The sequence below is a fragment of the Leucoraja erinacea genome, chromosome 14, assembly GCF_028641065.1.
Source record: "Leucoraja erinacea ecotype New England chromosome 14, Leri_hhj_1, whole genome shotgun sequence".
Classification (NCBI taxonomy): domain Eukaryota; kingdom Metazoa; phylum Chordata; class Chondrichthyes; order Rajiformes; family Rajidae; genus Leucoraja; species Leucoraja erinaceus.
The window spans coordinates 7,305,451-7,332,699 of NC_073390.1; the positions used below are offsets into that span (position 1 = coordinate 7,305,451).

At 42.8% G+C, this 27,249-nt stretch overlaps 1 protein-coding gene across 14 annotated transcripts in view; it reads left to right on the forward strand.

The window, feature by feature from the left end:
• Window positions 1-1,925: 1,925 nt before the first annotated feature.
• Window positions 1,926-27,249, forward strand: part of LOC129703231 (mucin-2-like) — a 78,049-nt gene continuing 52,725 nt past the window's right edge. For 13 of the 14 annotated variants that reach the window (XM_055645511.1, XM_055645515.1, XM_055645521.1 and 10 more), the window contains exons 1-3: window positions 1,926-2,141; window positions 23,506-23,577; window positions 25,535-25,615. In XM_055645511.1, the coding sequence (XP_055501486.1) occupies window positions 2,048-2,141; window positions 23,506-23,577; window positions 25,535-25,615 (247 nt within the window). In that variant the 5' untranslated portion in view covers window positions 1,926-2,047. Of the gene's footprint in view, window positions 2,142-13,572; window positions 15,436-23,505; window positions 23,578-25,534; window positions 25,616-27,249 lie in introns of those variants that run through there. The other variant, XM_055645523.1, reaches the window with a different exon arrangement.

Sequence of the window (27,249 nt, forward strand, 5' to 3'; positions counted from 1 at the left end):
TTTCCTGGGGTCACCCTCTTCTTTTTAACATATGGATAAAAAGCCTTGATATTTCATGGCCCCTTTTGGCCCTTCTAATCACCTGCTTGAGCTCTTTCCTACTTTATATTTATCACAAGCCCTGTCAGATGCCACTTTCTTTAATTGATATACGCTTCTTTTTTATTCCTGACCAAGTTTCGTTACTTTTTTGCATATCTTTCATTAATTTGTTCTATATATATCTACATCACTGTCGATATCTCTCGTTTCCCTTTCCCCTGACTTTCAGTCTGAAGAAGGGTCTTGACATGTAACGTCACCCATTCCTTTGCTTTCTCTGATCCGCAGTATTCCAGTATTTTTGTGTCTATCTTTGGTTAAAACCAGCATCTACAGTTCCTTCCTACACAAGTTTACAGTCTCCTTGGTCATCCATGGTTCACAATTTTGCCATCCTTCACCTTACCGGAACATTCTGATTCTGCACTTTGATCAGCTGGCCTTTAAATGGCTCCTGCATATTATCTGTGGACTTACCGAATAATAACTGCTCCCAATTTACCCTCCTTGGTTCCTGCCTAATGACAGTGTTAATCTGCCTTGCCCAATTATGACCTTCCTCTGAGTGCCAGACCTGCCCCGATTCAAAACAATCTTAAAACTTAGAGAGTTGAGATAAATGAGTGAATACAAGCCTAGTCTTTTCAATCTTTCCTCATATGACAGTCCCGCCATCCCAGGGATCAATCTCGTGAACCTACGCTGCACTGCCCCAATCACAAGGATGTCCTTCTTCAAATTAGGAGACCAAAACTGTATGCAATACTCCGGATGTGGTCTCACCAGAGCCCTATACCTCGCTGCTCCTGTACTGAAATCCTCTTGTTACGAAGGCCAACATTCCATTAGCTTTCTTCACTGCCTGCTGTACCTGCACACCAACTTTCAGTGACCAGTGTACAAGGACACCCAGGTCTCGCTGTACCTCCCCCTTACCTAACCTAACCCCATTGAGATAATAATGTGCCCCCTTGCTTTTGCCACCAAAGTGGATAACCTCACATTTATCTATATTATACTTCATCTGCCACGCATCTGCCCACTCACTCAACCTGACCAGGTCACCTGCAACCTCCTAACATCCTCTTCACAGTTCACACTGCCACTTAGCTTTGTGTCATCCGCAAACTTGCTAGTGTTGCTCCTAATTCCATCTTCCAATTCATTAATATATATGGAAACAGTTGCGGCCCCAACACAGAGCCTTTCAGCACTCCACTCGCCACTGCCTGCCAATCTGAAAAGGACCCGTTCACCCCTGCTCCTTGCTTCCTGTCTGCCAACACCCTACCCCCAATACCATGTGCTCTCATTTTAGTCTCCCGTGCGGGACCTATATCATCCAGATAAAAACATTGCATTCTATCATCTATCTGATCTGTGCCACACAGGTAGTGGAAAGGTTGTAGTGATCGGTCACTCTCAATAGATTACAAAAAAAATGCAGATTAAAAAAACCCACAAAGTGCTGGAGTAACTCAGTGGGTCAGGCAGCATGTCCGGAGAACATGGATCATATTTCTCTATATTTCTCCTGCCTCCAGCGGTCTCTTGTCTGGACCTGTTCATGGAGCTAGTCCTGTCTCTGACATAAATTGAATACCTTGAACACTCACACAAAATAAATAATTTTCAAAGAGAAATTGTTTATATATCCAGCCCATTCACTCACACATACATAGAGGATAAAACTATGGGAATGGTGTAAAATCACAGTTATCTTGTGAAATGCTTAATTCCACAAAATAAGGAAATAAGATCAGCAGTAGGGACATATTCATGTAATTTATTACTCACACAAGGAAATGAATCCCATAAAATAAGCTCCAAAAAATACAGTGACAGCACAATTGCAGACACAGTAACTTTAAACCCCGCCTCTCTTCAAGGAGTATAAATAATGATCACAGAGAGAAACATCACCTCGAGCAGAACAGATAGCTGAATCTGCTGACTCACTGGAAATGAAACTGCTTCCTATTCCTTAACTCAAAAGAACATTTCAATGGAGTTGAAGTATCCTAAAGAAAGCTGCAGAATGTGGCCCTTGTGCCTTCTATTATTTGCCATGGTTCAGCGGTCAAATCAAGACTCTGAGGGTAAGAATGAGTTAGTTCCAAAATTGTAATTGTTGACTGATGAATATTTCTAACAGTGTGTTAAAAATAACATTGCTAACAGTGTGTTAAAAATAATGTTGCAGCAATGTTATTTCATAGGAGATAATCAAAACATCTTTGGAGAGTTGAGGGAGTAAGTTATTATGTCCACTTATGCCAATTATTTTTGAATAATCATTAATTGTATTAATTTGGTCCCTTATTTTAGTGCATCCGATAGGGTGAAGGGATAAATTATAGCTACATGGGATAGTTTTTTCCATCAGACCATGTGTTATTTACCTAAAAGCATGTTTTTAATTATGAAACAATGGACTAAATTGTGTCAAAGCTTTGGTTGCCTGATGCCCCATCTTTTGAAGCAATGTAAACTGCAACTTAGAAACAACGAGCATAGGAACTCCACGAGAATGAAAATGGTGATGAGGAATCAAGGATGTGGGAGCTCTGGTCAACCTTTGAACATTGATCATTCCCACTAAATGCCTTGAATTCCAAGGAGCCAGTTCAGTGAAGAAAGAGGACGAGTAAACCATGAGGGATTTCACATGTGGTGTTTTGCACAATGGTGGAGTCATTACTTTAATCTGAGCAAGTGGGATATGTTGGACTTCATGAGGTCAAGAAAGTTGCCAAGAGTGTTTTATTATCATATGTATCAGATGGAACAATGAAATTCTTCCTTGCTATACTCATACACATACACACAAAAAACAAACAATAGTGCAATGATAATACTAACAATAATAGTCTATTATAGCTCAGAGCTTATTTGAGGTTGTAGTGTTTAGCAGCCTGATGGTTGTAGGGAAGGAGCTGTTTCTGAACCTGGACGTCGATTTTTTCAGGATCCTGTACCTTCTTCCCAATGACAGTGGTGAAATAAGTGTGTGGCCAGGATGGTGTGGGTCTCTGATGATGTTGGCTGCCTTTTTGAGGCAGCGACTCTGATAAATCCCTTCGATGGTGGGGAGGTCAGAGCCAGTGATGGACTGGGCAGTTTTCACAACTTTTTGCAGTCTTTTCTGCTCCTGGACGTTCAAGTTGCCAAATGAGGCTATGATGCAACCAGTCAATATGCTCTGTAGAACTTCAAGAGAATCATCTTTAACATACCAAATCTCCTCAATCTTCTCAGGAAGTAGAGGGTTGATGTGTGTTATTTATAATTGCATCAGTGCGCTGGGTCCAGAAAAGATCTTCGGAAATATGCCGCCCATGAATTTGAAGTTTTTGACTCTCTCCACAATGTTCCCTCTAATTTTTATTATCTCATGTGCGCAGTAATCTTGCGTTGTGCAATTTTGCATGCTGTTACAAATGTGTGTGCACTGAATTCTTGTGGAAATATATGACCTCGTGAGCTTTTGGTGTAGCAGTTATTACTATTTCGTTAAGCCATTCAACTTTAAACCAGGTGGCAGTTCTTTTGCACTTCACACTCTTTGCATCCTTCGAATTTGACATGATGAATCCAAATTGCATTCAATAAAAACTCAATAAGCCAGCTATAGAATTTGAAATGGATCTTTGTAAACTGTACAATAAAGTCATTATAATTATGAGATGTTTACAATTAAATTATATACTGTATAATACTGTATAATTATGGATTACCACATTTTAGGTAACATTGTAGTGTCTATGACATACAGACTCTTGAATGCTTTCATTTTTCAAATGAACCAGTTCTTTATTTTAACACTGTAACAAGATCTCCCCCTCCCCCTCTCTCCTCCACCTCTCACCCTCTCTCTCCTCCTCCCTCACCCCTCCCCTCCCCTTTCCCTTTCCCCTTTCCATCTCCACCCCTCTCCCTTTCCACCAAGCCCTCCCTCTCCACCTTCCCCTCCCTCCTCTGCAAGGTTCAGTCCCAACCTTTACCGCTGGGTTCTTGCCAGCAGCGCCACCATCTTTGACAAGGGGGGCCCTGGCCCTCCCCCAGGTGAAGCGTGGGGACGGATGCGGCGCCCGCAGAGCAGATGCGGCACCTGTGGTCCGGATTTCCCTGATGCCAGAGCGGGCTGCAGCTGTCCCTGGTGCCGGATTGGGCCGCGGATTTTGAAATTCGGAAAAAAAGTCTCCGCAATAAAATTTCTCCTCTAATATTTATAGCGGAGACATTTTATAGCCAAGATTTTTTTTCCGAATTTCAAAAGCCTTTGTGCACTCATAAATTTTCTTTGTGCGCTTGTTTCAAAACTTGGGTGCGTGCGCACAGCTTAGAGGAAACATTGATTTTGGGTCCTCATTCTTCCTCTTCCGAAGTCCACAATCAGTTCATTGGTTTTACTGATATTGAGAGCAAGGTTGTTGTGCTGGCATCATTTGGTCAGTCAGTCAATCTCACTTCTATACTCTTTGACTCATCGCCATCTGTAATTCGTCCAAAAACGGTCGAATGTAAGGTGACAATATACAATTAATATCCAGACCTTTAACAGCATTAATGTACAGGGAGATATTGGGATCCAAGTCCTTAACTCTGGAAGTGGCACATAAGGTATGGGTTGGGGCTTTGAGCATAAGAGTCAGGATATCATGATGCAGTATAAGACTTTGGTTAGGCTGTATTTGGAGTATTCCATGCAGTTTTGATCGCCCCATTACGGGAAGGATGTGGAGGCTATGGAAAGGGTGTACGTGAGATTTACCAGAACAATGACTGGATTAGAGGATATTTGCTACAGGGAGAGGTTGGACAGACTTGGATTGTTTTCTCTGAAATGCTGAAGGTTGAGGGGAGAGGTATTTCAATTATTAGAGGCATAGATAGGATAGAATTTTGTTCCATCGATAGGAAATTCAAATACTAGAGGGCATAGTGTACTGTGGGAGGAGCAAAGTTTAAAGGAGATGAGCAGGGCAAGTTTTTTCCACGCAGGTTGGTGACTGCCTGGAATGCCTTGCCAGGAATGGTGGTGGTGGTGGAAGATACAATAATGGCATTTAAGAGACATTTGGATAGGCACATGGATATGCAGGGAATGGAAGGATATGGATTATGTGCAGATAGATAAGAGTTAGTTTTGGCATCATTTACAGCACAGACATTGTGGGCCGAAGGGTTTGTCCCTGTCCTGCAATGTTTTATGTTCTTAAAAGTTTTAATTTAATATTTATTATAATAAATTGCCTAATCATAATCTGTAAAATTGATGGCTGCTAATTTGTGCATAGGTGTGAACATATAAAATTTGGAGATTAAGAACTTGAAATTTTTTCTGTCAATGCTTTTAAGAATAAGATTTCAAGGAAATATATTTTTATTCTTCTGTAAAAGAGTGAATTTAGGCATAGTCTGCACAATCCTCACAGGAGGAGTATTTATTTATTCTTTCATTCAATGTGGATCTGACTGACATTGCTACATGTAATTCAATGCCCATCCTGAACTGGTTTGAGATGTCAGCAAGATAACATTTTGTACCGTTGTACTAATTGTGGTGAAGCTCTTAGATAAGGAATCAAGTACAGATATATTTCCAAAACAAGACGGTGTGTGACCTGCAGCTGAATCTGGTAATGGTTCGGTTCCCACATGTCTGTTGCCTTATTCCTTCTGGTTAATAGAGGTCACGGTTTGAAAGGTGCACTTGAAGAAGCTTTGGAATGCAGGTCTAGCACAGATGCAGATGAAATTTACAAAACTTACAAAATTCTTACGGGGTTGGACAGGCTAGATGCAGGAAGATTGTTCCCGATGTTAGGGAAGTCCAGGACAAGGGGTCACAGCTTAAGGATAAGGGGGAAATCCTTTAAAACCGAGATAAGAAGAACGTTTTTTCACACAGAGAGTGGTGAATCTCTGGAACTCTCTGCCACAGAGGGTAGTTGAGGCCAGTTCATTGGCTATATTTAAGAGGGAGTTAGATGTGGCCCTTGTGGCTAAGGGGATCAGGGGGTATGGAGAGAAGGCAGGTACGGGATACTGAGTTGGATGATCAGCCATGATCATATTGAATGGCGGTGCAGGCTCGAAGGGCCGAATGGCCTACTCCTGCACCTAATTTCTATGTTTCTATGTTTCTAAATGCTCTGCAGCTATGATAGTGGCAGTGGTGGAATGACCAAGTTATAGAGTCTGATTAATACAGCACGGAAACAGGCCCTTCATAAACAGACCCAACATAAACTCATTCAGTAATCAGTAAAGACTGATTAATACCAGTGTGCCAAATGCCTTTTTCACCACTCTCTTTGAGGCCACTTTCACAAACAATGTACTTCTACTTCTAGGTCCCTCTGTATTCTGTACTGAGCTCCCCAGCCCCCTGCTGTTCACCATGAAAATCCTATCCTAGTTCAAATTTCCAAAATGCAATACCAGCTGTAATTTATTCTTCATCTTTCTAAGTTCTAGGGGCAGAATAAGGTCGTTTGGCCCATCAAGTCTCCTCCGCCATTCAATCATGGCAGATCTATCGCTATTCTCCTGCCTTTGCCCCATAACCCCTGACACCCTTACTTATCAAGAATCTATCTATCCACGCCTTACAATATCCATTGACTTGGCCTCCATAGCCGTCTGTGGCAATGAATTCCACAGATTCACCACCCTCTGATATAACAAATTCATCCTCATCTCCTTGCTAAAGGTACATAATTTCATTCTGAGGCTATGGCCTCTGGTTCTAGACTCTCCCACTGGTGGAAGCATCCTCTCCACATTCATTCTATTCAGGCCCTTCAATATTTGGTAAGTTTCAATGTGGACGCCCTTTATCCTTCTAAACTCTAGCGAGTACCGGCCCAACGCCATCAAATGCTCATCATATGTTAATCCCCAGTTGTGTAATACATGGCATTCATATAAAAAAAACTACCAGCAATGGGCTCTATTGTTTATTACAATTTAGCGTTACATCCTTGTTTTTATATTGTAGCCCTCTCAAAATAAATGCATTATCCTTCCTTACTACCGATCCAACGTGAAAATTAACTTATTGGGAATGCTGCACCCTCACTCCCAAATCCATTTGCACCTCTGATTTCTGAATGCTCTCCCCATTTAGAAAATAATCTACGCCTTTATTCCTACTACCAAAATGCATGACACCACACTCTGCTACACTGTATTCGATCTGCCACTTCTCGGAAAACACCTCTCCCTGCAGAGTCCCTGCTTTCTCCACACTATCTGCCCTCCCCATATATACACCATGGAGGGTAGTGGCTCCAGCACTGACCCCTGCGGAACAATGCTAGTCACCGGTAGCCATCCAGATAGAGCCCTTTTTATTACCACTCTTTGCTTTCTGCCTTCTAGCCAACCTGCTATCCATGCTAGTGTATTCCCTCTGTTACCAAGGGCTCTCACCTTCTTTAGTAGCCTCACATGGGCATCTTATTAAAGACCTGAAAATTTAGGTAAACCACATCCACTGACTCTTCCTTGTCTATCCTGTTATTTACTTTTTCAAAGAATTCCAACAGGCCCATCAGGCAAGATCTCCCTTTCACAAAACCATGCTGACTTTGGCCTATTTTATCGTCTGCTTCTAAGTACGTGGAACCCTCATCTTTTATAATGAACTCTAAAATCTTACAAACCACTGAAGTCAGGCTAACTGGCCTATAGCTTCCAATCTTCTGCCACGTTCCCTTCTTGAACAGCGGAGTAATATTTGCACTTTTCCAATTGTCTGGGACTACTCCTAACTCTAGTGATTCGAGAAAGAACACAACAAATGTCTCCACAATCATTAAAGCCAGCTCTTTCAGAACCCTGGGGTACAATCCATCAGGTTCACGTGACTTATCCACCTTCAGACCTTTCAGCTTCCCAAGTACCTTCTCTTTAGTAATAGCCACGCCATTAACATTTACCCCCTAACTCTTTTGAATGTTCAGCATGTTGCTGGTGTCTTCCACTGTGAAGACTGAAGCAAAAAAGTATCCAATTCCTCTGTCATTTCTTTATTGCCCATTCTCACTTCTTCCGCAACATTTTCCAGTGGTCCAACATTCACTCTTGCCTTTCTTACTCTTTATATAACTGAAGAATCGTTTGTTATCCTCTTTTAAATTATTAGCTAGCTTACCTCTGTACTTCATCTTTTCTCCCTGTATGGTATTTTTAGTTACCTTCTGTTGCTTTTTAAAAGCTTCCTAATCCTCCAGTTTCTCACTGCTCCTTGCAATGCTATATGCCTTTTCTTTTAGTTTTATGCTGTCTTTGACTTCCCTTGTCAGCCACGGTCACCTCATTCTCCCCTTAGAATCTTTCTTCCTCTTTGGAATGAAAAGATCTTGCATCCTCCGAATTTAGTTAAATTAATCCCGGAAATTATTCCAGTTAAAGTTTGTGATTTTCCTTCTAAAGCAAATGTATGTTTCCTTTGCAATTGAAACACAAATGGTGCAATATGCTCTGGGTTAATCTCAGCAAGACTCTCTAGAATTGCTGTAGGAATATTTTAACCTTATACTTTAATCGCTCTGTAATTCACTAAAACATGAAGAAAATGGGCTGCTGACTTCTTCTGATGCACTGCCTTAAGCATCCCACTGTCTCTATCAGCAGTAGAATAGAGCAACAGTCTGTACCACCTACAATGTGGGAATGTTGTTCACAGCAACATCATTACTTCTAACAGAGTAATCTGACTAGTTGAATCAAATGATTTAACTGCTTGTTTCCCTTGGTTGGCCTAAGTTTATCTTCAAATATCTGGCCAGGCCGTTGCATTTCCGACTTGTCAATGAAAGGCAGGTTTACACAATCCACAAAACCTGCAATCTCTTCTTCCAAACATGAGATGGACGTCAGGTGCATGAGAACAGCACCATCTACAGCCTTTAGTGTTTAAGAGGGAACTGCAGATGCTGGAGAATCGAAGGTTACACAGAAAAGCTGGAGAAACTCAGCGGGTGCAGCAGCATCTATGGAGCGAAGGAAATAGGCAACGTTTCGGGCCGAAACCCTTCTTCAGGGTGAAGAAGGGTTTCGGCCCGAAACGTTGCCTATTTCCTTCGCTCCATAGATGCTGCTGCACCCGCTGAGTTTCTCCAGCTTTTCTGTGTAACCATCTACAGCCTTCTCTCCAGGCCACACTGACCACTGACTTGGAAATATATTGCCATCTATTTTTTTGTAACTTGTTCTAAACCATGAACTCTCTACCCTACATAACTGTGGGTGTACCCGCACCAGAAGACAGGAACAAATCAAGAAGGCTAAAAGAAAAAAACACTCTCAAGGACAATAAATGACAAAAGGTATTTCTGGGAAAAAAAATCATATCCAATAAATAATTTAGGTAAGACAGGTAGAGGCACAGCACCTCATATTTTCCTTTGACTTCAAGTAACACTTGCTCTCCCTCTCTTTCTCTCTCACAAGAATGATCCCAGGAATGAGTAGGTTAACCTATGATGAGTGTTTATCGGCGCTGGGACTGTACTCGCTGGAGTTTAGAAGAATGGGGGACCTCATTGAAACATACAGAATAGTGAAACACTTGGATAGAGTGAATGTTGAGAGGTTGTTTCCATTAGTGGGAGAGTCTAGGATCAGAGATCATAGCCTCAGAATTAAAGGAAGGAAATGAGGAGAAATGTCAGGAATGGGGAAGATAGATCAGCCATGATTGAATGACGGAGGAGGCTTAATGGGCCAAATGGCCTAATTCTGCTCCTATCTCTCTTGAATTCATCCAGAAGTCATTGTGCACTTTGGCACGAATGACATCGGTAGGAAAAGGGATGAGGTTCTGCAGAGTGAATATAAGGAATTAGGCATTAAGTCAAAATGAAGGATGTCAAGGATGGTAAAATCTCTGGATTATTACTGGTGCCACATGCTAGTGAGGGAAGCAATAGGATAGGATAGATAGATGAATGCATGACTGAGTAGTTGAAGCAAGGGACAGGGATTCAGATATGTGGACCATTTGGATCACTTCTGGGACAAAGATGACCTGTGCAAGAGGGACGGGCTAAGCTGAACTGGAGGGGCACCAACATCCTGGTGTTACTCAGGAGGGTTTAAATTAGAATGGCAGGGGGGTGGTAACCAGAGCAGCAGGTCAGTAAAGGGGAGGGCTGATGAGAAAGAAGAGGTTACAAGAGCAGAGTCTCAAAGGAAGGTGAAGGTGAAGGTGAAAAGGTTTAATAGGAATCTATTCTCTGTGTTCTATGTTCATGACTCTTTTCTTCTGTTTGCCTGGTAACACCCACCTGTGATGAAGCTTGGAATATTGTCCATATCAGTAGTCTGGTGTTGCCCATATGAGTGATCTGACCAGACCAACATTGTTGACAAGAGTGTAATTGGTGACTCAACCATAGGGAAGCTGGCCTGTGAAAGAAAGCTGATGGTTAATTCATTTATCCATCCAGTGAAGTGAGAATATTTTTCAGAAGTGATTTTTGTAGCGTCTTTTTAGTGCCTTATGTTGCCAACTGTGGGCAGTTCTGGTTTCAAAAACATGTAGAACAGCAGGAATGGATCACAGTGGCTCAGTAGAGCATAACATTATTGTTTCAAAATGCTAAAAGTTATTGGCAACTGTACAAGTTGTTGGTGAGGCTGCCACTTGGAGTATTAGGTGCAGTACAATATTCCTATAGTATCGTCAATAGGAATGATGATGCTAAGTTGGATAGGATGCAGAAAAGAGTCACAAGATTGTTACTGGGACTTGAGGGCTTGAGTTATAAGGAGAGGGCTGAAAGGCTGGGCCATTATTTTGTGCTGAGAAATGGTTAATGGAGTTTAATGCTTTTAAGTGTGAGATTTGCATTCTGGGAAGTTAAAACAGGGCAGGACATTCACAGTGAAAGACAGGACTCTGGGAGGTGTTGTAGAACAGAGGGGTCTAGGAATGCATATTTCTCTGAAAGGAGTTTCACATGTATATAGGGTGTTCAAGAAGGCTTTAGGCACTTTGGCCTTTATCTATCAGGATATTGTGCATAGAGGTTGGGATGTTATTTACAGTTGTACAAGATGTTGGTGAGGTCACATCTGGTGTATTATGTTCTGTTTTGGTCACCCCGTTGCTGGAAAGATTTTGAAATAACTAGAAAGAGTGCAAAGAAGATTGACAAGGATGTTTCAGGACTTGAAGAACTGAGGAAGAGGTTGGGTAGGCTAGGCAGGAGAATGAGGGGTAATCCTATATTGGGAGAAGCAAGAGAGGAGATTACAGGAGCCTTGACGAAGATCTTTGCATCTTCTCTAGCCACAGGCGAGGACCTGGAGGACTGGACAGTAAATAATGGTGTTCCTTTATTTTTGGAGGGAAGTAGAGAGAATCCAGAGAATTATAGATTGGTGAGTCTTATGTCAGAACTAGGGGAATTATTGGAAAGAGCGGATTTTTTCAATAGGATTTCCTCCCATTTCAAAGAGAAAATGTTAATTAGGGACAGTCAGCATGGCCTATCGTCTACTCCACAATTCAATCATGGCTGATCTATCTCTCCCTCCTAACCCCATTCTCTTGCCTTCTCCCCATAACCTCTGACACATCTACTAATCAAGAATCCATCTATCTCTGCCTTAAAAATATCCACTGGCGCCCCCCACAGCTTTCTATCGCAAAAAATCCCACTGATTCACCACCCTCTGCCTAAAGATGATCAAACTTGATCAAATTATTTTGAGGAGGTGATGACAGTGATCTATGAGGGTGGGGTGGTGAATGTCATCTACATGGAATTTTGTAAAGCATTTGATAATTCCCCCATTGTGGGCTGATCCAGAAGATTAAAATACATGGAGTACGAGGAAGACTGTCAGGGGACAGCGGGATATGGATCAGTTACAGAAATTGACGGAGTAGAATTCAATCCGAGCAAGAGAGATATGCTGCATTTTGAAAGTGAAATGTAAGGAGAAAATGGCCTGTCTCTTAACTGCATTGATGTACAGAGGGATCTTGGAGTCCAAGTTCATAACTCCCTGAAAGTGAAAACATGAGTGATAGGGAGGCAAAGATTAAAATGCTCATTGATCTGAGCATTGAGTATAGGAGTCAAAGAATGATGATGCATCATTACAGGATGTAGGTTAGACCATATTTGGAGTAATGCATGCAGTTCTGGCTGGCCCAATGCGGGAAAGATGTGGAGGCTTTGAAAAGGGTGCAGAGGAGGTTTACCAGAATTATGCCTGGATTAGGGGGTATTAGCTATAGGGAGGTTTGACAGACTTGGATTGCTTAGTCTGGAATGTCAGAGGGGAGACCTGATAGAAGTTTATTAAATTATTAGATGATTGATAGTCATAACCATTTTCCCAGCTTGGCATAATCAAATACCAGCGGGTATAGCTTTAAGGTGAGAGGGGCAGTTGTAAGGAGTGCCTGGAATGCACTGCCAATGGTGGTGGTTGAGGCAGATATGATAGTGGCATTTAAGAGACTTTTGGATAGGCATGGGGATATGCAGGGAATGAAGGGATACATATCAGGTAGATAAGAAATGGTTTTGGCATCATGTTCGACACAGGCATTGGAGGTCGAAGGGCCTGTTCTTGTGTCGCATTGCTCTATGTTCACTGTTCTTAGCATTGAAGTACATCAGTTCCATAGTCAAAGTCAAATGTCCCCAGTGGGTACGAGATGAATCAGACTTACAATTGTAATCAAGCTGCTTGGAATCAAATCTTGTATTTTGTTGGTCTGTGTGAATTATAACAACATCAGAAATACATTTGCAATATTTATAACCATATAACCATATAACAATGTGCAAATGTATATAACCATATAACCATATAACAATATGCAAATGTATTTCTGATGTTGTTATATATTTATGATATTATCTGTGAGTGGTAAACTGTTGTTTTGATATTTCTATACATATTACAATTAGATTTGAAAATTTCCATGCAACAACAGCAGATTTGACATATTCTACAATATCTTCATCATTGTCATCAAGTGAAATCTACTACAATTCCGAGATCCAGCTCCAGTGAAGGAAACTATTACAAACGTTGATATTATTTTCCCATATAAATATTAGTTCTCATAAATCGGCATTATCATTTCCACAATGTTTAACATCTCTCTAGAAATTAAATGGGCTACTCCTCACAGTGATTTGAGTTCAAATGGTGCATTTCTGAGGCCAATGTGCACCCAACTGGTCTGCACTCCTATGGAAAGTGAGTAGTGCTGTAACCTTTAGCAATCATCGCATCTTGAATATATCCCTTGGTTTGGCCAGTGTTTTTATATTTGGGGTTTATTCCATTTATCAACATGATACTTCTTCCTCTTGCATAAAGCGGGCACAGCCTAAAGTTGTAGGACAACTTGTTCCATTTGATCTTATCTGATTATGCACGCTGGGTTGATTGCATTCATTGAAACAGGGCGGACCACGTGAACGTTGCTATCTCCAACCCTATCAACATGATTGAATTTGATAAAATCAGAGTAGCATGAACACTGATGAAGTGGCACAGGCACACCTCCCAATCCAGTTCACACTGGATTGGGAGGTGTGGGTGACTGGAGGCAGCTGTATTTTGATGGCTAAAAAAAGGAAGCAATAGTCAACAGCACTGAAAACCATTGAGTTGGGTCTGACCTGATGATTCTTCTAACATCCCACTCCACTAAATTCAACAACATGTCAATGAGTTTTGTATTGTGCCAGACTAAATAAATGGGGGTACAATAGTAGGTGTTAGTATGTGAATGTTACCCTCGTGATGGTTGTACTCATTCAGCAATAGTGCTTGGGACATTCCAGATAACTTTAACAAGGTCATGAATTCTGGGATGTCTAATATTGGCAGGGCGTACATGGTAAATGGCAGATACTGTAGAAGCAATTATATACAGAGATATCTTCAGGGATGCATGTTTAAAGCTCCGTGAAAGTGGCAGTATAGGTAGATCCGTTTAGGTTTATTATTGTCACATGTACTGAGGTACAGTGAAAAGCTTTGGTTTGCATGCTATCCAAACAGATCACATATACCATACATAAATACAATCAAGTCAAAGTCATGTAGAGTAGATGAAGCAAAGGAGAAGATGAAGAATGCAGAATATAGAGTAATTCTCAGCATTGTTAGCACATCCGTTCAATGGACAAAGTGCAATGTCCACAGTGCTGAAGAGCTGAACCAGACAGGGCCCTCGCTTATGAAAGAACCATTCAAAAGACTAATAACAGAGCTGATGAGTCTGGTGGGGTGCACTTTCAAGCTCTGGAATGATTGAGGTGGGACACGTCTTTGATTATGTTGACTGTTTTTCTGAGGCAGTGTAAAGTGTAGCTGGAGTCAATGGTGGGAAGTCAGGTCTGTGTGATGGGTTGGGCTAAATCTACAATTCCCTGCAATTTCTTGTGGTCTTATGCAGAGCTATTCCCAAGCCGAGCTGTGATGCAACCCGACCATACGCTTTCTCCGGTGCATCTATAACAGATTGGAAGAGTGACTGAAGACATGCAGAATTTTCTCAGTCTCTCCAGGAGGTAGATGTAGATAGGGTAATGAAGCTGTCATTTAGCTTGCTTGCCTTCATCCAATCACCGTGTTTTAAAATGATTTGAATAGGTATATTTATAGGAAAGGGATAGTGGGATAGAGGCCAAATTGTGGGAAATGTGTTGCTGGATATCTCGGTGGGCATGGATGAGAGACTGGAGGGCCTGTTTCCGTGCTAACGAGTCTATAATTATATGACCACAATTAATCTTTTAAATTTATCTAAAGCATTCCACAGATAGTTGTGAAAGATCAAATTTTGTGTGGTAACTACTCTTTCAACAGCAATAGTCAGATGTTGTGGATTCCTGGTTGTGTGCCAGATGGAAAGCAGTGACAATGGATATGTCAAATTCGATCACAAGCTCCATTGTGGAAATATTCAACCGTTTAGTTCAGAGTGGTCTCTGAGTTGCTGCAGGTTTTGCCCAGTGACACATAGTCAGTGAAGGCATTTTTCCGCCATCTATCAGTGTGTAGAAAACCTTAAGAGGTGAAAAGTGCATTTATTAAGAGTTTATTATACTGGTATAATTGTGCACACTTAGAACAACTGTGGTGCAACACTAGATCTACATTAATGCAAGATTGTATTTTTTGTCAAAATGAATGAAATCAAAGTACTTGAATTCAACCTCTGATCTTTTTAATTTGTTCAGACTATTCATACTATTATCTCATAATGCTTTGTTTTACTAACATTTCACCCCCAATTAGATATTGAAAAGAAATCTTTAAGCTCCGAAGAAAGCTCATCCCAGGAGGATATAACAAATTTATCTTGTTCAGCAGAAGAAACATCAGCATCAACAGGTGCCATAAATTTGCAACATAACAAACCAAAATCAGAAAAGCTAAAATTCACAAATGTTAATGATTTCTTCAATCAACTTAAACATTTTTAGCCTTATGCAGAGAAATTGCATTTAAAATTCACATTGGAATAAAATCAAATAAAATTAATCAATACAATTTGTACAGGTTAATTTATTTTAAAAATACATCGACATGAAATTAAAACTTGTGTGTCAATGCATAATTCACAGTTATTTTGCAAATGCACATGCAGAGTTTGTTTCATTGACCTGAAGAGAACCAGACACCTCATTTCGGAGGGGGCATTTAATTATATAAGGCATATGATTATGTAAAATAATGTAATACTTTCACATTATTTGAAGATCATGAGCTGGAAGACAATCAAATCTCTAAAGAGAACTAAATAAAACATGTTATTCATGTCAGGATTTCTCATTATGAATCTTAGTTTCTGTAAGTGGAATAGTTTTTGCTAGAGTTGATCAATAGTTAGTTTTCTGAGATTCATTTTGTATAAATGTCATCAACAACAATACAATACAATACAATTTAATTGTCATTTGGACCCCTTGAGGTCCAAACGAAATGCCATTTCTGCAGCCATACATTACAAACAAATAGACCCCAGACACAACACAATTTACATTTTACATAAACATCCATCACATTGCTGTGATGGAAGGCCAAAAAAACTTATCTCTCCACTGCACTCCCCCCTCTCCACTACACTCCCCCCCCCCCCCGATGTCAGAGTCAAAGTCAAAGCCCCCGGCTGGCGATGGCAATTGTCCCGCGGCCATTAAAGCCACGCCGGGTGGTGCGAGGTCGCACACCGGGTCTTGGTGTTAGAGCCCCCGGCGTGCGCTCGCAGAGTCCCGCGGCCATTCCAAGCCGCGCGGGGCGGTGATGTTAGGCCCCGCTCCAGGAGCTCTTCGACCCCGCAACTCGGGCGGGAGAAGTCGCCGTTGCAGGAGCCCTGAAAAGCGGTCTCCCTCCAGGGACCCGCGGGCTCCCGGTGCCGCCGTCCCCAGACCCGCAGTTGCAGCCTCCGAATCTCCATCAGCAGCAGCAGCAGCAGCAGCGCTCCACCACCACTCCACCCGCTCCGGACTCGGCCAGCTCCGCGACGGTGAGGTGAGTCGGCACCAGAGTCCCCGGCTTCTTCTGTTGGAGGCCGCTCCTCATTTGCAGCCCCAACGACAACGAAGACCCGACAAGAAAAGGTCGGGTCTCCCGTGCAGGGAGACATTTAAAAAGTTGCCCCATCCCTCCCACCCCACCCCCCCACACACACACCCCAACAAAAAATAACAAAAACTACATATAAACATAGACAAAAAATAATAAAAACGCGGACGGGCTGCAGAGGCCGCTGCTGACCAGAGTTGCGCCGCCTACCTGTACACGCACTACAATAGCAATAGAATCATGTACAAATGTAACTGCTTCAACGATGACATTTACCATTAAAACAACAGTGTCGAAGCACCAATTACCACATTTACTCTTTCTTCAGATATGTTTCATGCTTTTCTAAGCAACAGGCAACAGAGCAAGCTTGAGCATCATGGCATAGAATTTTACCCATATCAGCAAAATCATTGATATCTCACAAACTGTACAGTAAAATACTTAACAAGACCATAGTTGCAGCACAAAGTGGGTAAACTAAAATTCCATCAACAGGAAATGCGTAGGAAGGAAATGCAGATGCTGGCTTACACCGAAGACAGACACAAAAAGCTGGAGTAATTCAGCAGGTCAGGCAGCACTTCTGAAATAGGTGGCATTTCGGGTCTCGACTTTCAATGTCACCTTTTCTCCAGCTATGCTGTCTGGGCCACTGAGTTACTCCAACTTTGTGTCTATTTTCCATTTGCAGGATGCAGTTTCTTCATAGCAAGAGCTGCAATCCAACCTTTTATTTAATGGAAAGAATAGGCTATATGCATTGATGTAACTAGTCGTTGTCACATCAACTACAATTACTTTCACTGAAGGCATAATGCTGCTATAATGTTGTTATTTTGGTGGTAGAGGACATAAATTGGAGAAACACAGCTAGTTAACTATGCCATGTCGCAAAGATCAAGCAAATATTCATTTGTAACGATATATCGTGGAAGCTTATTAAGTTGGAAAATATCAGGATCTCCATGGCATCATTGATTATCTTAATGATGGTAATTTTGCCAACAGAAAGGAAAGCAACGTTATTGAAGGCAGTTTAGACTTCTACGTTCATTTTATACAAGTTATAGGGCAAATCACGACAGTGCTGCCACATATTTTAATATACATTTCCATGGTATTTAAAGCTTGGACAACTACTGTAACCACAGGAACAAGCACATCACAGAGCAAGTTGTGGAAGATCGGGAATAATCCTAGACATGTGGGTTTAGAGAGTGGCATCAGACGGGGCTTATGAGGAATGGGAAGTGAGAAGGAAAGAACTTCAATGGGGGATTAGAAGGACCAAACAGGGACTTGAAATGTCATGGACAAGTCAGATTGAGGAAAATCCCAAGGTTTTTATATCCAGGATAAAAACAAAAGGGAGACCAGAAGGTAGGACCGCTCAAGGATAAAGGAGAGTGTCTCTACATGGAGTAGGCGAATGTAGGTGAGATGCTAAATGAGCACTTTGCCTCTGTATTCACTGGGGAGGGTTTCGAGGGCGACAAAATCAGTGTTGCTAGTGCAGTTTGAGATCAGGAAGGAGGTGGTTCTGAGGCTCTTGAAGAGCATTAAGGTGGATGTCCCACAGGGCCTGATAGGGTCAATCACAGGTTATTGAGGAAGGCAGAGGAGATGGTGGGATCCTTGAAGAGGATCTTTGTTTCTCTTCTAGCCACAGGCGAGGTCCCAGAGGACTGGAGAATGGCTAATGTTTTATCTTTGTTTAAGAAGGGTAGCAGGGATATCCGGTAGCGAGAATCTATAGGCTGGTGAGTCTCATATCAGTGGTAGGGAAACTATTGAGTGAAAGAGAGAAACTTTAATAGAGATGTGTAGGTAACGTTTATTTACTAAGCATTGACTTGGTTGCACCAAATTAATTTGTGATATTTTTAATCAAGGAACGTGAAGCACTGGACCATCACAAAACATCAGATCCGCAAACTCTAACATAGGTCAGATTTTGCGCAAGTCAAAATCGCTCAGAATATTACAGTACATGTGGGTGCCTGGAACACATTGCCAGGGGTGATGGAGGCAGATATGATAGTGGCCTTTAAGAGGCACATGGAAGAGCAAGGAATAGAGGGATATGAATTATGTTCAGACAGATGAAATAAGTTTAACATGGCATCGTGCTCAGCACAAACATTGTGGGCTGAAGGGCCCATTCCTGTGCTGTGCTGTCCCATGTTCTATGTTTTATGTTCTATGTCAGAGCACAATATGCTGCTTTCAAGCTTTTATATTTTCCGCCTGAGAGGAGAGTGGAGAAGATAGAAGGTCCGGGGTGTGAGTGGTCCTTGGTTTTGTTGGCCACTTTCCCGTGGCAGTGTGAGATGTAGATGGAGTCAGTGAGGAGGAGGCTGGTTTGCGAGATGGACTGGGCTGCAATCATAACTCTGTAATTTCAAGGACAAAGCCGTAGCCAGTCCATACTCCGACTTGTTCAGAGAGGATGCTTTCTCTGATGCATCTGCAGATGATATTGGTATCGGTGACATGCCGAATTTCCTTCATCTTTTGAGGAAGTAGATGTGTTGGGTGTGATTTCTTGTCCACAGCATTGACTTGGTTGCCCCAATTAAATAGTGATATTTAGCATCAAGGAACATGAAGAACTGGACCATCAGATCCGTAAACTATAACATAGGTTAGATTTTACACAAGTCGAAATTACTCACAATACTACAGTACCTGTGTAAAATAGAAGGGTGTCGACCCAAAATGTCACCTGTTCCTTCTTGTCAGAGATGCTGCCTGACCCGCTGAGATACTCCAGCAATCTGTGTCTATCTTCTGTTTAAACCAGCATCTGCAGTTCCTTCCTACACTATACATGTGTACATTCGGTAAGGGGCAATTGATGGTGCCTTATGGGCCTGTCCCACTAAGGCTATTTTTTAGATTGAACATTTTTCGCCGAGAGTTAGATTTACACCAATGAGCGTAGCTTGATGTCTCCTGATGTAGGTGTTGTCGTAGGTTGCGGCCAGGATGTCATGGGTTGTCGCCTGTTGATGAAGGTCCCCGCGGGTGCTGACTGGTGAATTTCTTTGGTGTATTGGAAAAACCTGAGTCCACAGCTCCACGTGATAGGGACGTATAGACTATAGACTATATAGACTATAGACACCTACCGCGTGGAGCTGTGGACTCGGGTTTTTCCAATGCACCAATGAAATTCACCGGTCAGCACAGGCGGAAATCCCAGGGGGGACATGGGCTATACCTCCCCTCCATGATTTGAGAGGTGGGGGACAATCCCCCACATGTTTTGTAATCCGAAGTTTGAAATTCAGTGAAAAAAGTCTATTGAAAATCTCCGCTTTCTGCGAGACAGTGGGAGTGGGACTGATGATCGAGGGTGCCGAATGGACAATAGAGACGTCGGTCAGCAGGCAGTGGGGGGGGGGGGGGGGGGGGGGGCGGGACATGATGATTCAGCGCAATGATTGCAGGAGGGAGGTGTTGGTCAGAGCGGAAGTAGGGGGGTGACACTGAGATTAGAGCGTGGCGATTGAAGGAGAGAAACGTCCTGGTGGAGCAAAGAACATAGAGCTGAGGTTGAATCGGCCCATTCACGGGGCCTTTCATCGCCCGGCGCGGCTTAAAATCTGCCATCACCCTGTAGTCAAATTGCTGTCATGTTTAAGATCCTCTGCTCCCCTGACATCCGACTGTGAGGGTATGGCTTCATCATACATAACCTGAGTGGGAAGGCATCATCAGCAACCAGTGTGTAGTGAATGTCACGGTTGTCTTCTCCTGGCAGAGGTTCAGGATCAGGAAAACCTGCTGTTCCTTCTTCCAGTGCTTGCCAAAAGGAGGTCTCTCTCCAGATCCTACTCTCTGACACACTGCCAGGTGTGCCCACATCCTAAAACAGGAAGTTGAAGTACATAGAACCTCCCTTGGGTGAACACCTGATGGCCACATGCTTGCCATCAATTGCCCCACACGTGGTCTGGAGGTTCCATCTGGTATCAAAGCCCTGCGCCACTCTCTTCCACTCATCTGGTGTACTAGCGCAGTCTATGACTTAATCTTCATAAGCATTGATGATGGCCTCACAGGTCTCTCGGACAACCTTGCTGATGGTGTTGTGGGGCACAAGTAAGCTGTAGGAGAGGCTCTTGTAGAAGTCTCCTGATGACAGGTAGCGGAGGGCGATGGCTAGGCACAGGCCTGGTTCCAGTGGCTTCCTCATGAAGGTCTCCTTTTTCTCCAGGAGAGGGCCCACCCGTGTCTTCAGCTACTGAAACAGCTCAGAGGGGTACCTAGCGAAGTTTCTGAAAGCAGCCTCATCTTCTTGCTGGAGCACAGTCATCAGGTTTTCATACTGGCCCAACCTGATTCTGCTCAGGGACAGGGCCTTCAACCACACAGACCACTTCTTGGGCTTCTTCTTCACCATTCTTCTTGTCCTACTGTCTTTCTGATCTATAAACATGAGGGCTGCTGCAAGCAGCAGGGCTTCTTCTTCTTGTGAGAATCATGCCCTCTGATGTTACTCCATGCCAGTCATGACGCAGAATGATTGGAAAACCCCACCCTACAAACCCTATAAAAGGAAAAATTATCATTCCATTGCTTTGGAGGTCAAAATGAGGTCAGTTTCCTTCAGTTGATGCCGACAGGGTCGTAGCTTGATGTCGGTTGTCGTAGTTGTCGTCGTAGGTTGTCGTAGGTGTGGTTGTAGGTGGACGTCCTAAATCGCGACTATTGGGTCACTGGTTGTTGGGAGCTTGCTGTAGCTTCTTGTAGCTAGGTTGTAGGTTGTTGTAGCTTGCAATAGACATTGTCGTAGGGGGGGTCCAGTCAACAATTTTTCAGCGACCTGCCAAGACTATGACAGTCACCGGCAGTTGCCTATAAAAATCGGCAAGCGGCACAGGCCCATTACGGTCAGACTTCATGCAAAAAGAAGGGTCTCGACACGAAACATCACATTCCTTCTCTGCAGAGATGCTGCTTGTTACTCCAGCTTTTTGTGTCTATCTTTGGTTAAAACCAGCATCTGCAGTTCCTTTCTGTGCATTATAGTCAGGCTTTATTTACAACATTTAGCTTTCGAGGCATATTTAAGTAAACCACTTTTCAACCAGTCCAATCATGGTGTAAACTAATAATCAAATCAGGGGCAATAGTTGACAAAAATGCAGAGAGGTTTGCTGGCGATGTGGCATTTCGCTGGGTGACAGTACCACCAACAAGACGTGCTCCGTCACCCTGGTGCTCCCTCCACTCTTGCAGCTCTGCAGGGCCCACTGATGCTACCACTTCTTCCATTCAACCATCGCTATGTCCACTCCGCCGCTCCACACTCCACCGCCGTCACTCCCTCCTTCTCCCCGGAGTCACCAACATCTCCCCCATTGTGTTTCTCAGCCGTGGCAAGTCAGCCAGGAGTTGCTCTGCATCGCCTCCCTCCTTCTCACTCAGAATGACTGAAACGGGAAGAGCAGCGAGGCCAGGTGTCACCTTTGTATCTATGAAGAGGACTGGAAGCCTCGCCATTTGTCACGTTGCTAAATTTATGTTCCTCACTATTACTAAACCATCAGAAAACAGCAAACAGAAAACATCAATTCTCCAGACCTCGGCTTGACTGAACGTGCCCGATCCCCATCCAGTTGCAAAAACGTTCCAGCAAGTTGACGTTTACTTCTTTCCTCCTTTGAAAAGATGAATAATACAGCAGCCTCTGTCGAAGTATAACATTTCCCTTCAAAGTCGAGTTGCCAAGGAAAAGGTTTTGGAAAGAATCAGTGGGTTTGTTTCCCATTTAAATTGCTCTGGAACAAATCTATAAACGTGGCTGCAGTAACACAGGCCATTCAGGAAACTGGAGCAGTTAACACATTCTGTTATGCAATAGGATATCACTTAAAGTTTTATCGTCACCATTGTAAGTTTCTTCCCAAGAATGATTCACGCATTTGCACAGTTGAAACACGTGGATCCTCAGTTTAGACTGCAGCCGTTAGTGAAGTGAGTCACAACTAGACTATAATTTAGATATCCTAACACACTTACAAATTCATGTGATAGGAGCTGAATTAGGCCATCCAGCCAATCAATGCTACTACGCCATTCAATCATGGCTGATCTTTCTTTCCCTCAACCCCATTCTCCTGCCTTCTCCACATGACCCCTGACATTCAAGGAAGACTCAAAATTCTGGAGTAATTCCAAAGGACAGGCAGCATCTCTGGAGAGAAAGAATGGGTGTCGTTTTGGGTCGAGACACCTTGAGACCTCTCAAACTAAAACATCACCCATCCCGTCTCTCCAGAGATGCTGCCTGTCCCACTGAGTTACTCCAGCATTTTGTGTCTACCTGCGATTTAAACCAGCATCTGCAGTACCTCTGACCTTTAACTGAGAAAGCAAAGCAGTTGCTATTGTAATCAACTCAGTATTTTAATTAGAAATATCCTGAGTCATAGAATCTTTATAGAATCATCCAGCAAGGAAACAGGGCCTTCAGCCCACCTTGCCCATGGCAACCGAGTCGCCTCATCTACACTATTCCCACATATCCACATATGGCCCATATTGCTTTAAATCTTTCCTATCCATGTACCCGTCTAAATGTATTTTAAATGTTGCCATTGTACCTGCCTCACCTGCTTGTTCCCGATACCCACACCTTCTGAGTGAAAAAGTTGCCCTTATTATTCATAACTCATTCATTACATATCATGGAAGCTTCTTCATTTGGAAAATAGTAGCAGCTCCAATAGGGTATTTGAAAAATCGAATAATTGATGTCCGTTTCAATTTCTTTGAACATTTTATACAGTTTGTTGCTATGAGAGTGCTGCCATGTATTTTAACTGACATTTTTCTGTATTTTCTCTGAATTGACATATTCAGGAACCACAACACAACAAAGTCCTACGGTTCAATATGCTACTTTTACAACCAAGATGCCGCCAACAGTGACAGGTAACACCAATTGCAATCTCATACCACAAATACGTGCAAGGGACATTTACAAATAGTAGAAAAAATTGTCTTGTCAACCTAATTTCTTTCAATGGATACTGAATTTTAAATCATATTGCATGATCAATGTCTGGTGCTCCATAGTGAGCTATTATCTTGTTGAACAATGCCTGATTCAACATCCATTCAGTTCGATCATTGATCATCCGTGATCTAGGATCTGCTACCATATTAAATCTGCCCGGCAAATGAGCAGCTGAAATCCAAATGCTTCTATCGAGGCACCAAGCCCAACTAACATTTGCTAGAGCATCACAAGATAGTGATCTACAACCACCCATGTGATTTACATATGCCACCGCTGTTGAGTTATCCAATTGTAGTCCAAGATGCACACCATGTACCTTTCCACAATATGCTTTCAAGGCATGAAATGCTGCCAAGATTTCCAAATAATTGATGCCATATTTTTGACCAAGGCGTAAGTCTTCCTTGTTCCATCTACCACCACAACTAGAGATGGTGTTAGTTGCACCCCATCCTAGTTCACTAGCATCGCTCTGCAGTGTTGTTGTGGGTTTACTAGGGAGAAAGCTGCCTGAACAAGGATGATTATTCACAACCCACCATTCAGCTTTTGACTCTGACAACAACTGCACAGGTCTGTCAAAATGACCTTTGTGGAGTCTTAGTGCCTGATCCTTTTCATGGTCCATTTTTCGATAATGCATAGGCCCATAACATGCGGTTGGGAAGGCAGCTACTACCTTGCCAATTACCGCTGCAACCTGGCGGATAGATGGCTTTTCATTAATCAGTAGATTTGAACAAGCCTCTACCAAATTTTGTTTTTTCTCCATGGGCAGGGTCGCAGACATCTCTGCCGAATTGATGACAAACCCTAAATAAGAAATAGATCTTGTTGGTATCAGCCTGGATTTAGCTAGATGAATGAGAAATCCCAATTTCTCAAAGATAAATTTGGCAGCTGAAACAGCTAGCTTTGCGAGATATAATGTCTTCCTGACTATCAGAATGTCATCTATTCACCCAATAATAATATGCCCTTCAGCACTGAGTAGGGCAAGCACTAGTGCTAGTGAACTAGGATGGGGTGCAACTAACACCATCTCTAGTTGTGGTGGTAGATGGAACAAGGAGGAGTTACGCCTTGGTCAAAAATATGGCATCAATTATTTGGAAATCTTGGCAGCATTTCATGCCTTGAAAGCATATTGTGGAAAGGTACATGGTGTGCATCTTAGACTACAATTCAATATCCTAACACACTTATAAATTCATGTGATAGCAGCTGAATTAGGCCATCCAGCCAATCAAGTCTATTACGCCATTCAATCATGGCTGATCTTTCTTTCCCTCAACCCCATTCTCCTGCCTTCTCCACATGACCCCTGACATTCAAGGAAGACACAAAATTCTGGAGTAATTCAGAAGGACAGGCAGCATCTCTGGAGAGAAAGAATGGGTGTCGTTTTAGGTCGAGACACCTTGAGACCCCTCAAACTAAAACATCATCCATTCCGTCTCTCCTGAGATGCTGCCTGTCCCACTGAGTTACTCCAGCATTTTGGGTCTACCTTCGATTTAAACCAGCATCTGCAGTACCTCTGACCTTTAACTGAGAAAGCAAAGCAGTTGCTATTGTAATCAACTCAGTATTTTAATTAGAAATATCCTGAGTCATAGAATCATCCAGCAAGGAAACAGGCCCTTCAGCCCACCTTGCCCATGGCAACCGAGTCGCCTCATCTACACTATTCCCACATACCCACATATGGCCCATATTGCTTTAAATCTTTCCTATCCATGTACCCGTCTAAATGTATTTTAAATGTTGCCATTGTACCTGCCTCACCTGCTTGTTTGTTGCCATGAGAGTGCTGCCATGTATTTTAACTGACATTTTTCTGTATTTTCTCTGAATTTACATATTCAGGAACCACAACACAAAAAACTACTACGGTTCAATATACTACTTCTACCCCTTTTACAACCGAGTCGTCGCCAACAGTGACAGGTAACATCAATTGCAATCTCATACCACAAATACGTGCAAGGGACATTTACAAATAGTAGAAAAAATTGTCTTGTCAACCTAATTTCTTTCAATGGATACTGAATTCGATCATTGATCATCCGCGATCTAGCATCTGCTACCAGATTAAATCTGCCCGGCAAATGAGTAGCTGAAATCCAAATGCTTCTATCGAGGCACCAAGCCCAACTAACATTTGCACAGGATAGTGATCTACATCCACCCATGTGATTTACATATATGCCACCGCTGTTGAGTTATTCAATTGTAGTCTAAGATGCACACCATGTACCTTTCCACAATATGCTTTCAAGGCATGAAATGCTGCCAAGGTTTCCAAATAATTGATGCCATATTTTTGACCAAGGCGTAACTCCTCCTTGTTCCATCTACCACCACAACTAAAGATGGTGTTAGTTGTGCCCCATCCTAGTTCACTAGCATCGCTCTGCAGTGTTGTTGTGGGTTTACTAGGGAGAAAGCTGCCTGAATAATGATGATTATTCACAACCAACCATTCAGCTTTTGACTCTGACAACAACTGCACAGGTCTGTCAAAATGACCTTTGTGGAGTCTTAGTGCCTGATCCTTTTCATGGTCCAGGTTTCGATAATGCGTAGGCCCATAACATGCGGTTGGGAAGGCAGCTACTACCTTGCCAATTACCCCTGCAACCTGGCGGATAGATGGCATCTCATTAATCAGTAGATTTGAACAAGCCTCTACCAAATTTTGTTTTTTCTCCATGGGCAGGGTCACAGACATCTCTGCCAAATTGATGACAAACCCTAAATAAGAAATAGATCTTGTTGGTATCAGCCTGGATTTAGCTAGATGAATGAGAAATCCCAATTTCTCAAAGATAAATTTGGCAGCTGAAACAGCTAGCTTTGCGAGACATAATGTCTTCCTGACATTATGCTATGCAGTATAAACAGATCAGAGGTTGGCTGTTGCCATTCGTGTAAAAATAGCCTTAGCCTGCCGCCGACTTGAAATCCCTCTGCACACTCCTTGTGACTGATGGATGCACATCCACCTACCTCAATGGTCATAGGCAGTTTATAACTATGGCCAGCAGACCTTAAGTTTTGTGCGGTCTCCTTCCCTTTGCTCTGGTATCTTGGCTGAAGCTGACACATCTTCCAAGATGGACGAGATGGGCCTGAGCCTAAAAAAGACCTCTGGCTGGGCCTAAGTTGAGCAGGTACACAAAAGTGCTGGAGAAACTTTGGTTGGAGGAGGGAGGTGTCGGTCAGAGCGGAAGTAGGGGGGTGAGACTGAGGATAGAGCGTGGTAATTGAAGGAGGGAATCGTCCTGGTGGAGCAAAGAACATAGAGCAGAGGTTGAATCAGCCCATTCACGGGGCCTTTAATCGCCCGGCTCGGCTTAAAATCTGCCATCACCCTGTAGTCAAATTGCTGTGGTATTTAAGATCCTCTGCTCCCCTGACATCCAACTGTGAGGGTATAACTTCATCATCCATGACCTGAGTGGGAAGGCATCATCAGCAACCAGTGTGTAGTGGATGTCACGGTTGTCTTCTCCTGGCAGAGGTTCAGGATCAGGAAAACCTGCTGTTCCTTCTTCCAGTGCTTGCCCAAAGGAGGTCTG